Below are 14,638 nucleotides of genomic sequence, written 5' to 3'. Positions count from 1 at the left end.
ATAATTATTCACTTCCAAGTGATTAATTCGACCTCATTGAATGCGGATTCATGTGACCTTTAATTTAATCCTTAGCTAGAGATGGGTTACGCATGAACTAAGCGTGTTCAACTATTAAAAGGAAAAGAATGTCAACTGAGGAAGTGAAACAAGGGTAAACCATTAGGTGGACTGATTCGATCCACAAAAACTCATTCTTATATAGGTAAAAACGATGATTAACACATTATTTTAACCTATAATATGAAATCAAACAGACCTAGAAAAATACAATTGCACGTGTTCGCTATCTATTTATATCTAATTTTATGTTTATATCGAGTTATGTGACCGTCGACAGTCTTCGGAGGTCACCACGATGGTTAATTAGATGGCGTCTAGACTAAAATACACACCAAATGCTATATACATATCATCGAGTCCATGCATCGTAAATTGTTTATTTTAGACTTTTTGTAATTTGCATATACGTTTTAGTATGTTATATATCAAATTTGAGAATTTAAGTCAAATCGGTGAACATAAATTTGACAGCTGATGCTCCTTTAATACTGACTTTGTCAAGATTAAATACCATTTGAGCCCGAAGTACGATCCCGATATTTCACTGTGGTAATGTCAGTATCAAAAACGAAAAGTCCTTTATTCATTTTATCGGTAATTAATCAGAAAAGGTCACATTTACTAGAATGACTTACAATTTCGTTACAATTGTTTAAAACCTTCAATTTTCTATTTTTAGCCCGACTTTGTACAGATTATCTTCGCCTCTTCCAAAGTCGGATATTATAATTTTTTACCCAGACCAAGTGCAGATTATCATGACGTCTGCGAAGGGTATTTTTCGATTCTGATTTGTCAATATTAAAATGGCTTTCCATGTCGTTATAATTGCATTGACTAACACTGGGCAAAATATGAATTGGTCAACACATTTAAATTAACGAATGTGTGATTTTTTTAATTTTTTTTTGTTTCAGCCTTTTCAATACAATGACTGTACCTTTATATGTTGTGTATACTTTGCATTGTAGCACTTTATAGTGATTGGACAGTTTGAACAAATTCATTGCAAGAAAAGACGAAGGATCGAAACACCTCCAGTTCATTTAACATTTCCGCTAATAAATGAAAACGTTGGTTTTTTATGCGACTGTCATACAAGTGAGAGGTTTAGCTAGCTTTAAAACCAGGTTTAATCCACCATTTTCTACATGAGAAAATGCCTGTACCAAGTCAGAAATATGACAGTTGTTGTCCATTCGTTTGATGTGTTTGAGCTTTTGATTTTTCCATTTGATTAGGGACTTTCCTTTTTGAATTTTCATCGGAGTTCTGTATTTTTTTTATTTTACTTTTTGATAGCTCGTATATCAATGCATAGAAATTTTAACGAAACAATTTCATACGTGCGCTATTGCGGAAATAAAGCAAATGCGATTTGTCTCAATGAAACGAAAGCGGATATATGCGAGATAGCGAACTGGCCTGCTTATTTTTCTATCACGGCCAGTCCAATAATACTAAAAATATCAATCAGTTTAGATCAAAGTAAAATTGTACCAATTACCGCATTACAGTTGTTCGTTCGTTCAATTTAAAGATAGAATGCGTTATGAATTTGTAATATTTTTTTTTAATCTGCATGCTTTTTGTAATGTACCAAACACTATGATTTATTACACCATTTTTGTTGGCGTCTTTGTTAGATTAATATGTATGTTTGTTTGAATTGTTCAGTCAGTTGTGTTGTATGTCTGTGATGTATGATTACACAGTTTTGACTGCTGTATACCAATTGTTGTCACATTAACCTATTATGTCTGTTTGGGTTGCTTACCCAATATTTTCAATATAACAACTGGCATACAAGTGGTTGGTTTAGCTAGCTCGAAAACCAGGTAAAACACACCATTTTATTCGGAAAACTCCTGTACTAAGTCAGGAATATGGCAGTTATTTTCACTTGTTCCGTTAATTGATAGTGTTTGATTTTGTCAGCTTTTATGGACTTTCCCTTTTTGGATTTGAGTTCAGTATTTTTGTTATACATTTTTACTTGTTTTAATATATGATATCAAATATAAAACAATGAAAATGAGCTTTACCTTAGTTCAAATCTAATTGTTTTCCACTTGTCACTTCGTAGTTCATAACAAACTGTATTGACGAGACAGGTTTTCCCCATTCCTCCCAAACCACAAACAAGTATTCCTAAAATATGTTTCCAAAAAATATTTGAATATAATTTAATAAAAAGTTTAATAATGTCATATACTTAAGTTTAATATTATTATACTTAATGTCAAAATGCAAGATTTTGATTGGTTAATACGAAGGAGATAATTTACTCTATCCCATGGCAAATGCTCTATTAATAGACAGTAATAACAGAACATTCAGTATAATAAATTGAATAACACATATCTGAGTGGGTGATAGAGCAGATTGTTACCTCGAAAAGACATCGTCAACCTTGGCTTCGCCTCAGTTGACAATGTTTTCTCGGGGTAACAATCTGCTCTAGCAGCCTCTCAGCTATGTGTTATTTATATAATGTCATAAACTAAAGAAAGATTCTATGAAAGCTCCATAGAAATCCAGTAGGTTGTTAAAGAGTATATGCGTGCTGCAAAATTGTTTTGTATAGAAACAGACTTATAATGTGTCTTGGGCTAAATGTCTACATTGTTATTTGTGTCGTTGTGGTGCTGTCGCAGTGGCGAATAATAAAGGCAATTGTAGTATACCGCTGTTCAATAGTCATGAATCGATTTAACTTAAACAAATTCGGGTCACAAACGAAAACCGAGGGAAACACATCAACTATAAGAGGAAAACAACGGAACAACAGAAACACTGAACTGCTTCAAAAACAAACGCCAACATACATAGAAACCATTCAGATAAAACCGTATTATGCTAAATTAAAACCAAATAAGTCATTAAACCGTATTAGGCTTTATTAAAACCAAATCATTAAAGCCACTTAAACGGAGTTATAAAATAGCACAAGGCACTGCATGTTTGCCCTCTCAAAGTTTAAACGTTTTGGTATAAGAAATGCTTTTATCAATACACAAAGATGAACAAACAAACGAAAACAGCAACAACTACCGTACAAACTATGACAAAAGATAATACTGAAATACATTTCTGTTAAAAATATCTACTTTAAAATTTTAGTTAGTGATGCCATTTGACTGTTTTAGATAGACAATATAAGATACAAATCTTTAAATAGAAACACCCGGGTTCCGACATGATTTATACTATAAGCAAGTATCGGACGTATAACGCATTTGTTAAGGTGGCAGAGTAGTATTTACTTTCCAGGAACTAGGTTGCTCTTTTGTGTACCCTACTTAAGTCAATGTATCTGAAAACTGCAATAGGACAAAAAATACAGTATTGACTAAACATATTTTACCAAGTAAACAGTCATTATACATATTCAAATTTATTTCTGAATATCATAATGAAAGTCGACTCTGTATGTAGGTTCTAGGTCAGTGTTAGAAACCATTTACAAGATTTTTAAAAAATTTTAATAGATTACTTACAGTTACACATGCATTATATGTATATGAGAAAGGTCAGATACTTCAGTAAAGTTTAAGTAATGTTGCAAGTCCAGATGTCTTCAGTTGGTCATGAATTCATACCTTTAGTGTTTCCTTTCTCGATTTCATCTTTAATCTTAGCTATTTGATCTTCTCTACCTACGAAATTGTTGTCTCTGAAAATTCCTATCCTTATACATTCTCGTTTAAACCGTCTTATGTTCTCTCGACAATCTTTCAAGTGTTGCTTTACATTGACTGATCCTAACTCTGTATGGTAATTTAAGTATCCAGTAAGATTTATTAAGAATTCCAACAAATCATTCTTGTCACTGAACTTGTTTTCCAAAGCTGTAAAGAATGCTGCAGTGTCAGTGATGCTTTGAGTTTGTTCCCCTAACTGTCGCCTAGACAAGTTTAAAACCTGCTGAAATATGTGATCATCTCCATCCCAATATTCAGTGAAATAATGCACCAATTTGTCCCAAATATCAATTTCTGTGCAGTGTTCAGTGGCAATTTCATCTACTATATTTCTCAGACTGAGGAACATGGTTCCCACCACTACAGGCTTTAATACAACATTGTGTTACCTAAATGATATATAAAAGATCAAATAATTATTTTAATAAAATAATAATGTGTTGTATTTTAAATTTGTTCGATCAATTATATCTATACGTTGCTTAGCTGCATATGAATTTAGAATTTTAAAATCCGATCGATAACTTTTATTTTCATTATATTTCTGCAATGATATTGTTTTCTCTTGGAAAAGAGAGATGATATGATATGACAAAGACATCTATATGTCAAGATACAGTCTTGGACAATAAAGGTGTCCACGTCTGTTTCAAGAATTTGCAATAACAAAATGTGAAACAAATATTTAGCTAATTTGAGGATATTTATAGTATTTACATTAGAAAAAAATAGTTTTAAATTATTTGATTTGTAATCACATAGCTATTTCTTCGTAAATTATATGTTCAAATTTTGATGAATATAATTAAACATACGATCCCACTAGATTTCAAATTGCCATAAAGTTCTTTTGAAATGAGTATGATACGCATCATTTAAAGCCTTATAACCACACAATGTTATCTATCAGATTATCTGACAGGTTTATTCAGAAGTATTTTTTGCTTATTACTTTATACCAGGATCTTTTAGTCAAATTTATAAGTATGAATCTATGATTTTAAAACGATTTTTAAAAATCACTTCTTTAACACCCAGTCTTTGATAGAACCATGCAAAAGGCTTATAAGTGGGTCCACATGACATGTAAACCAAATGTTATGAAATTTTGCATATATGTTGTGATAGTCAATAGAAAAAAAATCTATCTTTAAAATTTAATTTGAGGCTATTTTTAGATTTTGCAGCGCCATCTATTGGAAAAGGGCTTAATTTCCCAAAATTTCCACAAAAATGTCACTTTGTTGTTACTCTGAATATGCTAGATATGGTTATGTTTAGCTGATATTTGAATTGATTTTTAGAACAAGCATCATTCGTCCTTCGAAACTTGACAAAATGTTTTTGCTGGAGCATAGCTATATTTTGGGGCTGACCACCCTAAAAAGGGCATTTTGAGCATACTTCCTAAAAAGATCAACAAAAAGACATGAATTCTTTTAAAGTACTATGATTTTTTTAATGTTTTAAAAATTTATATAAAGGTTTACATATGTGCTACAAGTTTAATGATTTTTGTGCAGGGGTGTCCTACACCGTTACCATGGCAACGGGATAAAAATGTGTAATTTTCACGTTTTTTTAACAATAACCCATGTTTTTAACCACGAAAACCTATTTATCTTTTGACACTGACTCATGATATTTGACATGAAGGTGTATTACATTAAGAAAGTGTATCTCATAAAAATTAAAACCGTCAAATGACTTTGACCTTTGACCTCAAGGTCAAAATACTTGATTTTTTTGACATTTTCTTATCTGGAGAACACCTTTTCCTCTCCCTTGACAAAGTCTTTTAATAATTGACACACAAGTGCAGCACCTCAATATGATGTGTCGCGTACCATAGATGATGATCTTGATCTTTGACCTTCAGGGTCAAATAAAAAGTCAAGGTCAAATATTTAATTTTACATGTCACCCTAAAACCAAAAATATCTTTTCTTGCCATGTCAGTATGAAAATGAAGAGAGTGGACTGTTTGCTTATGAGACAACTATCCACCACAGTTAAAATAAAGTGTTAGTAAGCAATTTATAGGCCATAGAACGTGCATGACCTTTGCAGTGCAGCTAAGGGTTTGTCCATGGGGTCATGCCCCGCGTAGTCATATAATAATTTTGTTATTTAGATTTATCTTAAAAAGGGTTCAGAACCTCATCCTCAATCCATATTTAATCTTAATTGCCTTTCTAGTTCATCATACCATTGATGGTAAAATAGCTTGAAATATGTTCATATCCCTACCTCTAAACCATATATATATATATTCTCAATCAGCATGGCAACGCCTTTGAGATACCCACCGCTAAACCATATACTCTAATAAATATATCATGACTAGACCAGTTAAGTTTAACATATATTTTGTTCCTCATGCCCTACCCCCTTGTTTCATAAATTGTTAAATATATTGAAAATAGTGCATATTTCCACGCATTAACATATATTTTTACTTGCAATGACAATCTTTTTTTCCCAGAGTGACTTCTACAGGGGAGACATTAGTTTCAATTCACTTAAACGGTTCTTCCTAGTTGTAATTGAATTCAAAAACAATTTGGTAGAATTCTGACTTTATGCAGAAAAATTTGAAATACTGTGAATTCAAAACTTAATGTGTGTAAAAATATTATTGCGTATTCATTATGACCGTCAAAAATGTGAGATTAAAAATTTAAACTATATTGAATATTGTACAAAAAATGAAAAATGCACTTGAGGTCATGTCACAGTCTTGGCCATATAGAGCTAACTACATGGTGTGGGGTTTCCCAGCTTGTTGCAGATCGTGTGGCGACCTCTGGGCAAAAAAAATGCTGGGTGTACATTTTTGGTTAGTTAACTTCTGAGATGAATAGTTGTCTCCTTGAAATATACCCGATATCTGTTCTTGTTGTCCCCCTCAGCATCATATTGTAGCCGGGACTATATAAATGCTGTTTGTTCGTCTGTCCGTCCGAGTATCGGTCCGGATTGTAAACTTTCTAGCATAATCAATCATTATCTAATTCCGATAAAATTTATGCAGTAGCTTTCTACAGACAACCGGTCAAGTTTGAAAATGAGCCCTGTTTAAAAAAATTAGTAGGCGGGTGACATTGAAAATCTGTTGTGTTATTCAAATTGCAATAATTTTTGAATTTACAGACATGTAGACTGAAGTCGTCAATGTTGAGATCCTGCAAAACATTTTTGTAATTGAAAATTTTAGTTGCAATTGGTTTGGTATAGGTATAAGAAATTATTGGTACAGACTGATCTTTAAAATAAGGAGATATTTTCGACTGAACTAATTTATGATGAAGTATATTGCCTAAGTTGACGCCATCGAGACCTTTGTTGGCAAAGGAAAGTTTAAGAAAAGATCTTTTCTCTTTTTCATCTTTTCCAATGCGAACTGGTTTGAAAAGTCTGTGACTTGCAATATCCGAAATGATAGCTGTAAGTTTGTATTGGTTTGAATGAGGGTTTGTAACAGTGGTTTCCAAACATAAATTGAACAGAGAATGAAGTTTTGAAAGGGGTAATGAATAAAGTTTCGTGCGAATGTGACGAATACCTAACGGCTTTTGTATAAATGGCAGCAAGTCATTAATAGAGACATCATGCAAAGTAGGTGATGTATAATGACGATGACCATGACTGCGTCTACGTCGAGGAGTAGAGTTGAAAATATTCATCACATTCACCGAGCTACAGGAAGGACTAGATAGAATACCTATACTATCAATTCACTTTTATCTAAATATTATATGAATTGAAAATACGAAGATGATTCAAATGGCTTACCTTGCCAGAGAAAGACACTTCTACCTACACAAAGAATAATAACATTCTCTCCTTGGACTCTCTGACTTCTCTTCAACTTTATCAGTTGTATTTAAATAACAATGAATATCAATATAACTGTTATTTTTGAAGACATGTCCTACCTTTGATAAAGATCAAGTAACTACAGAAAAATTGATATTACCTGATCTGACATTTAAAAAATAATTAATAAAACGCTTAATTTAAAGGCCCATAACTTCACAATGCTTCTTGAGCAGACGATTTAAATACGTTTAGTTACAAATATTTCGTTTACGTGTATTTTAAACAATTTGTCTTTACTTTCAGATATTAAATGCGCGGTTTATTTGTATTATGCTTAAATTTTAAAAGATGCATCTATTCGGAATAGAAGACCGGTTTATCGGATAAAACATAGATTTTAAGTGTTATCATGGGAATGTAACCCATGCTCCCTATAGGGAAAAAAGTAGTATTACATTTTCCCAGCTTTAGGTTTGCCTTTTGTGCACCCAAGGCAGGTGAAGGAAGTCAACTTAGGATCGCTGTGATTGGATGTAAGGGTATAATATTTTTTTGTATTCATGAATATTTGCAGTGTGTATATTTACAATATAAATTTTGAAACCCATTTAAATATTTTCTTGAGAATTATTTCGAAGAGACTTCCAAATTTTCTGATGGTGGGCATGGATACCATAAACAAGCTCCGTTGGAAGATAATCATGATACTTTTAAACTTCTCAATTTCTAAAACAGAATAATAAAGTACTAATACCACACATAACTGTTTTGTCCAGGTTTAAATTATAAAAAATAGTATATTTTGAAAATGTTAGTATTGTCACCAATGGAAGAATAAATACTACCGTTTCCCTTTACGTTCATTCGTACCTTTCATCAAAATATAAGAAAGCTCTAATAATTGGCGACAGGGTTATAAACTTGCTTACGTCTTTGCTATTTGTCTTTATTAGCCAGCTCTTAGGTCGGTGGTTTTTTTTATAGTTCTGATCGTATCGGCATTGTAACCCATGACTAGGGATATGCTCCAATTGCATGTTATATCCACAATCCAGTCCTATTTTCCTCGTTTCTGACAACACCGAATTAGTATTTAATACGAGCAACACGAGATTGGTTGATGTTGATTATACCTTAGTTTGTTGTATATTATGTATATAGTGTTTTGTAGACTGCTGTTTAATTTTTCGTCGTTTAACGTTTTTGCCAGGTTCAACCCACTTTTTTTTTCTTAAAATGTCCTGTACCAAGTCAGGAATATGGCAGTTGTTATCAAATAGTCCGTTTCTATATATGTTGGAGTTTGTTTTTGTTGCAGTTCAGTGTTTCTGTTGTTCCGTTGTTTTCCTCTTATAGTTGATGTGTTTCCCTCGGTTTTAGTTTGTAACCCGGATTTGTTTTCGCTTAATCGATTTATGACTATTGAACAGCGGTATACTACTGTTGCCTTTATTTGCCATGATTTTGTAAGTCTGTCTCCGACTTATGAGTTTTGATTCTCAATTTTGTATCGGCCTCGTTTGAAATATATTGCAAAATAAATTCGTTTTTTACCATTTAGTTTATTTAAACTAGGGTCTTCCGGATCTTTGTGCGGCGCTGATTTTTCTGAAATTTAACGCATTTTATCGTTTTACAATCTGCTACACCAATATGATTATAGCAATGATATTCAAACGTATCTTTCTCTACTTAAGATTCAATTCATTATGATAACACGGATCATGAGTTGTTGCATTCAATAGAAATATATGGTTATTTTGTAACACGCGTGAAAAAATATAGTCTTAATCCAGGAAAGGGGTTATTCTTAACCTCATAATTTTTTATGGTTTTTCGTGTTCATAAAGTTAATTTTTATTCATGATAGGTGATTCAGCTGCTAAATGTATGGAAACATGATCTTGAACTTTTTCTCTCTATATATTGGATCCGGTTTTAAAGGGTCTTATTACCTCTTGTTTATTCATACCAACTGTTGAAGACTGTTCTCCGTAACTGCCTGGGCAGATATACAAATTTCATCATTTTACTCTATAACAACCTTTTTTTCCATAAAAACTAGTTTAAATTTCTTTTCCAAAATAATTCGAACATTCTTTGTTGTGCATGTTCCGATCTAAACTAGGTAACCATTTCGTATTTATATTATAGTTGTTTGACAACATATTACAAATACCTGTAAAATGGAAGGATCTACTGAAAATGTTACATTTTTTTGCAAAAGTATTTCAATTTAAAATGTTATATCTGATGAACCAGTTAACAGGAATATTGTTTTGCCGTAAATGGCCTGAAGCGTCAGTAGAAAAGAACTAATGATACTCAAATAAGCTGTTTTTCTGGATATCTGGGTATATCCATCAAGTCACCTTTACACAATGTTGTCAATATAATGGAATTCTTTGCGACTGTAATACAAGTTAGAGGTTTAGCTAGCTATAAAACAAGGTTTAATCCACCATTTTCTATATAAGGAAATGCCTGTACCAAGTTAGGAATATGACAGTTGTTTTCCATTCGTTTGATGTGTTTGAGCTTTTAATTTTGCCATTTGATAAGGAACTTTCCGTTTTGATTTTTCCTTGGAGTTCAGTATTTTTGTTATTTTACTTTTTATTTAGTTTTTGGTTGCTTGTACAACGAGGAAAACCTGCGCACATAGTATTTTTATTAATGCGAAAGGCCTGGAAAAACTCGCAAAGAAACAGTGATCTTGAACATCTTTGGTCGTTTTTTGTTGTATATGTCGTCGCTTAGGTAATCTCATGAATCGCCTAAATAGGTTGAGATTAGTAAAGATGCAAGATTTATATTCATACCTAGAAAGATATTATTTCGTAGCTGAAGGGAGATTTATTTCAACAAACATAATGGTTCTGTAAAATACTTGTATGCTGTTTCAACAATATTCATGATGGTTCCAACATTTGAGATTTGTTTCTGATTCTCTTCGGCTTAATTCGGGGCAGTCCGAGCGTTTTGCGTAGCTTTGTCCGTTAATTGTTATTTGTTAATTGATAGGAGTATATGCATAAACATTTAATTTTTACTTTAAGTTGATTGTATTACTACTATTCATGTTATAAAGCGCTAAGTTCCGCCTTATCACGTGAACAAAATATTGACTCTTAGCAATATCTGTACTAATTAACAGACGAAATATTTTATTGTTATCTATGCCGAACTGAAGAATTTTATAATTAAAGAACATCCTTACAGAAAGTATAATGATTTCGAATATTTTCCACAGGGATATCAATTCATTGCATAAAAGAATGAAACGAAGTAATTACCATTTGAATTGTTTGACTTTGTAATTATCTATGTATTCCGATATAAACCTTTAGAGTATTTTAAAATTGTATATTCAAATTGTCTTGAAAAATGCCTTCCCACGGTAGTAAAACTACGTGTTTATCTTGTTTATTATAAATTCTATAGTATTGGAACATTACTGATAAACATTGATGAATTTCATAATAATTCTTCAAAAGATTTAGATCTTTTGATTGTTGAATCAATAAACTCTTTAAATACCAGGTTTAAAATTTTGTACGCTAGACGCGCGTTTCGTCTACAAAGGACACATCAATGACGCTCGAACAAAAAAAGTGAAAACGGCCAAATACTGTACGAATTTGGAGAGCATCACTGTGACTGTTCAATGTTTTTTGCATGCTCGATGCTGGTGAGTTTTACTTCAAATGTGGTAAGCAGACTAGAAGCCTAAATATCTGCTTCGACCTTATCAGAAATAAACGTTATTTTATTTTCATCATTAGAAACTTCATCGATATCAAATTGATGATGTTTCTCTGATAGTTAATTTTCATGACTGTCATCTTGTTAATGACCTTCATAGATTACAACTATGTTTCCTGTTAAACAGTTGGTCATTATCTTTTCGTGTCGGAGGCAATCTCGAAAGTGTTCTATGTAATGTAACTACGTTCCTCCAGTACTGGTATGATTTGACCATCGTTCGCTTAGAGTGGGACATCCTTCACTCTTAGACAACCATTACTATCCCTTTCATACGCAGTCATCCGAGGGTTTCTCTAATGTACTTAACCCTTTTCCCCTAAGTTCCCATCCTTTTGAAAGTAGCTGTTCTCTTTAAACTAACAATCTAAATAGATCCTTCACATACACTTAATGAGTTGAAGACCTACGATAGTTCATGCTAGGATTTTTCATTTTATGTTAGATACAATATTTTGTTGTCAACTGAGAGTGAGTGACCAGTATAACTTCAGCCATTGTATGAGAATCAACTGTTAGGGGTCAGTTTTGAATTTGTCGATACAAGACGCCATTTTAGTTCACCTTGGCTATCCAGGTTTTGTGGTCAACCTACTGGCAATCCCCACAGACCAACATAAAACAAACTGGTAATGACTTAGCTGTCATGTTTCGAATACCTAGAAATGAAACGAAGATTGAGCCAATTGATGATATTACTTTTAATAGATTAAATAAAATAGTCGACAGTTCAATATTTACACATATATGTACTTATACATCCTTGGCTTTCAAATATTTAGCTTTGAGCTTTCCTTATGAAGGCAAATTTAGAAAAGCACTTTGGACGCAGGAAATGTATAAAGTGTTATTTTCATTTTTTTATAAACAAAGACAATGAGCATAGACATCGCGGTATCTAATTATGAAGTTTTATCCGACAGTTTATCAATACATTTTCATTTCCGAAAACATGCCATGAAGAAAAAGATGGATCCATGGATTGATGTGAAAAAAACACAGAATAAATTAATCAAGTAAATAAAAGTCTGTCGGCCCTAGCTGTACAATTATTCTATTTAAATCATCCGTGTATTAACGGATCGCTAAACAAATAACAGTATTGTAAACTACTCTTACTTAAAAATACTCATTTTATTCAATTGAAAGCATAAAACTCACACCTAACATACAATATCTAAATGTATTACACCGACTGGGTCCAACTGGCCTTGTTTGCCGGGCAATTAAACTTCACGTTAACATCCCGAATCAAAAGACCCCGAGTATAGTTTGAACAATTCTATAATTTATTTATTTAGATGATTGACAAACAGCTACCTCAAGATATCTATCTCGGGTTAATAAACTGATAGCATCTCTAGTCAACATGGGTCCATCTCAATTTTGATTTTGAGTTTTATTATGTCACTAGTCAAGCAAACTGTGTACAGTTTATTTTTGTAAACGTCAACGTAAATTTAAAATCAGATAAAAATAAAATAAAGTCAAGTCATAAATTTTTCCCTTATCAAATGCAATGTTTAGATATCTGTATACAAAGAGTCTGTATCACGAGAAAACGATATCCGCGATAACTCAATGACAACACCCAGCATTAATATAATAACTAACAATAATATAGAGCAATTCTACAACCTTTATACTTTATAATAACACTCTCTTAACATGGGCTGTAAGTGGTCAACAAGTTTGGTTACAGAAAAGGACTTATTTTTGCCTGAAATCAAAACCATAATTTAACCAATTATAATTTTCTCTAAGTAACTTTTCCTTTTTCCACTATGCTATTATTCAAAATTGTTAATGAATTCTAATTTAAGCGGGTGATTCACTTTGAGCTTTGTTCAACACATACCTCCTGTAAATAATTATCCTGTTCGTGACCAAATTTACAGAAACACATTGTTTTGCAGCATACAAGTACTATGAACGAAATTTACAGTATCATCCGTTCGAAAATATGGGCAAAGTTTTATCTTATCAATATTAACCAACTTACTCTATGTTTATTGTAAAAACAAATAACACCGAGTGGATGACAACAGTTTTGTATTTGTAAAGAGAGCTGAGAAAAATAACGTTATTGCAACACTTCAATTGATATGACATCTTTAATTCAGTGATTCCCTTTGATTGTAAATTTTCATCTTAGTAGTTAGTATGAGGCAGGTGTTACCTGTGAAAGAGAACCAAGGCTGTTTGCTGGCCATATAAAACAGTTTTATCATTTTTTTCCAAAATTTAATACATTAAATAATGTTAATTCTTAGTACTAAGGAAATCATTGCTTTTCCCTTTATACAATTACAGTACAAAACTATATACAATAACGATCAATTACCAGAAAGATAAAGTTGAAATTCGTTGTCTTCAAGATTGAGACCTTAACAAATAAAATAACTAAATTAACCGAATTTCTTTTTTGATATTTGGTAAAAAAATAAGCTGACATAAAACATCCACCCACAGCCGATGTTGGTCATAGTAATCGTTCTACAACTAATATTTCATTGCTTTTAACGAGTTCCTTTACTACTATCAAAGAAATTATCATTAACTATTGTAATAAAACATATGAAAATATCGGAATTAACTATTTTTGGAGTGTAAAAAAATCTTTGGATGAATTGAATAAATTACGTGCTTTTGATGGTCCTTTTGATTCTTCTGACAGTTTTGACTTTTCACTACATGTCCATACAATCTTATCAAACAAAAGTCTTCCTATTCAATTAAATGGTTGTTTGAAAAATCTAATTGGAAATATATTTGCTGCAACTCATTTAAAGCCTTTTTCTCCAATGAGAGAGCTTAATATGCTAGATATGATGAGATGATTGAAGCGATTAATTTTCTCCTTGATAACATTTATGTACGTTTCGGCGATAAAGTGTATCGACAGGTTGTAGGTATTCCTATGGGCATCAATTGCGCCCCTTTAATAGCAGATATGTTCTTGTACTGTAATGAATAACAGTTTATGACTTAACTCAGTAAAGACCCGTATAAATTGCATTTACTTAAGTAATTGATAAATTTAACAACACTTATCGTTATTCTAATGATATTTGTTCGTTAAATAATCAAGAATTTTCTAAATATACTGCCGAAATTTACCCAAAGGAACTTACTTTATTTATGTTAACACAGAAACGCGATCTTCACTGTTCATTTCAGATAGCGTTTTATCTAATCAGTGGTGGATTTAGGGTCGGCAGCGGCCAGGACCCCCTTTATGAAGCTATACATGTGACTAATTTATATACTTTTTACCTGTCCCA

General features: G+C 32.1%; 1 protein-coding gene across 9 annotated transcripts in view; it reads right to left on the bottom strand.

Annotated features, from left to right (window-relative positions):
- Positions 1–14,638, bottom strand: part of LOC127725855 (uncharacterized) — a 91,391-nt gene that overhangs the window by 35,144 nt on the left and 41,609 nt on the right. For 3 of the 9 annotated variants that reach the window (XR_007993237.1, XR_007993238.1, XM_052233183.1), the window contains exons 1-3: positions 7,563–7,742; positions 3,666–4,156; positions 2,109–2,214 (exon numbers count right to left, since the gene is read on the bottom strand). The exons of 4 other annotated variants lie outside the window; for them this stretch is intronic. Coding sequence is in view for 2 of the 5 variants with exons in the window: in XM_052233183.1 (XP_052089143.1) it covers positions 2,109–2,214; positions 3,666–4,116 (557 nt within the window). In the remaining 3 variants the exon portion in view is untranslated. Of the gene's footprint in view, positions 1–2,108; positions 2,215–3,563; positions 3,634–3,665; positions 4,157–7,562; positions 7,743–14,638 lie in introns of those variants that run through there. 2 more of the 9 variants (XR_007993239.1, XM_052233184.1) reach the window with 2 other exon arrangements.

The sequence above is a fragment of the Mytilus californianus genome, unplaced genomic scaffold (genome assembly GCF_021869535.1).
Source record: "Mytilus californianus isolate M0D057914Y unplaced genomic scaffold, xbMytCali1.0.p SCAF_15, whole genome shotgun sequence".
Classification (NCBI taxonomy): Eukaryota; Metazoa; Mollusca; class Bivalvia; order Mytilida; family Mytilidae; genus Mytilus; species Mytilus californianus.
The sequence above is the reverse complement of the archived record's forward strand: the minus strand, read 5'-3'. Positions and strand labels throughout refer to the sequence as shown.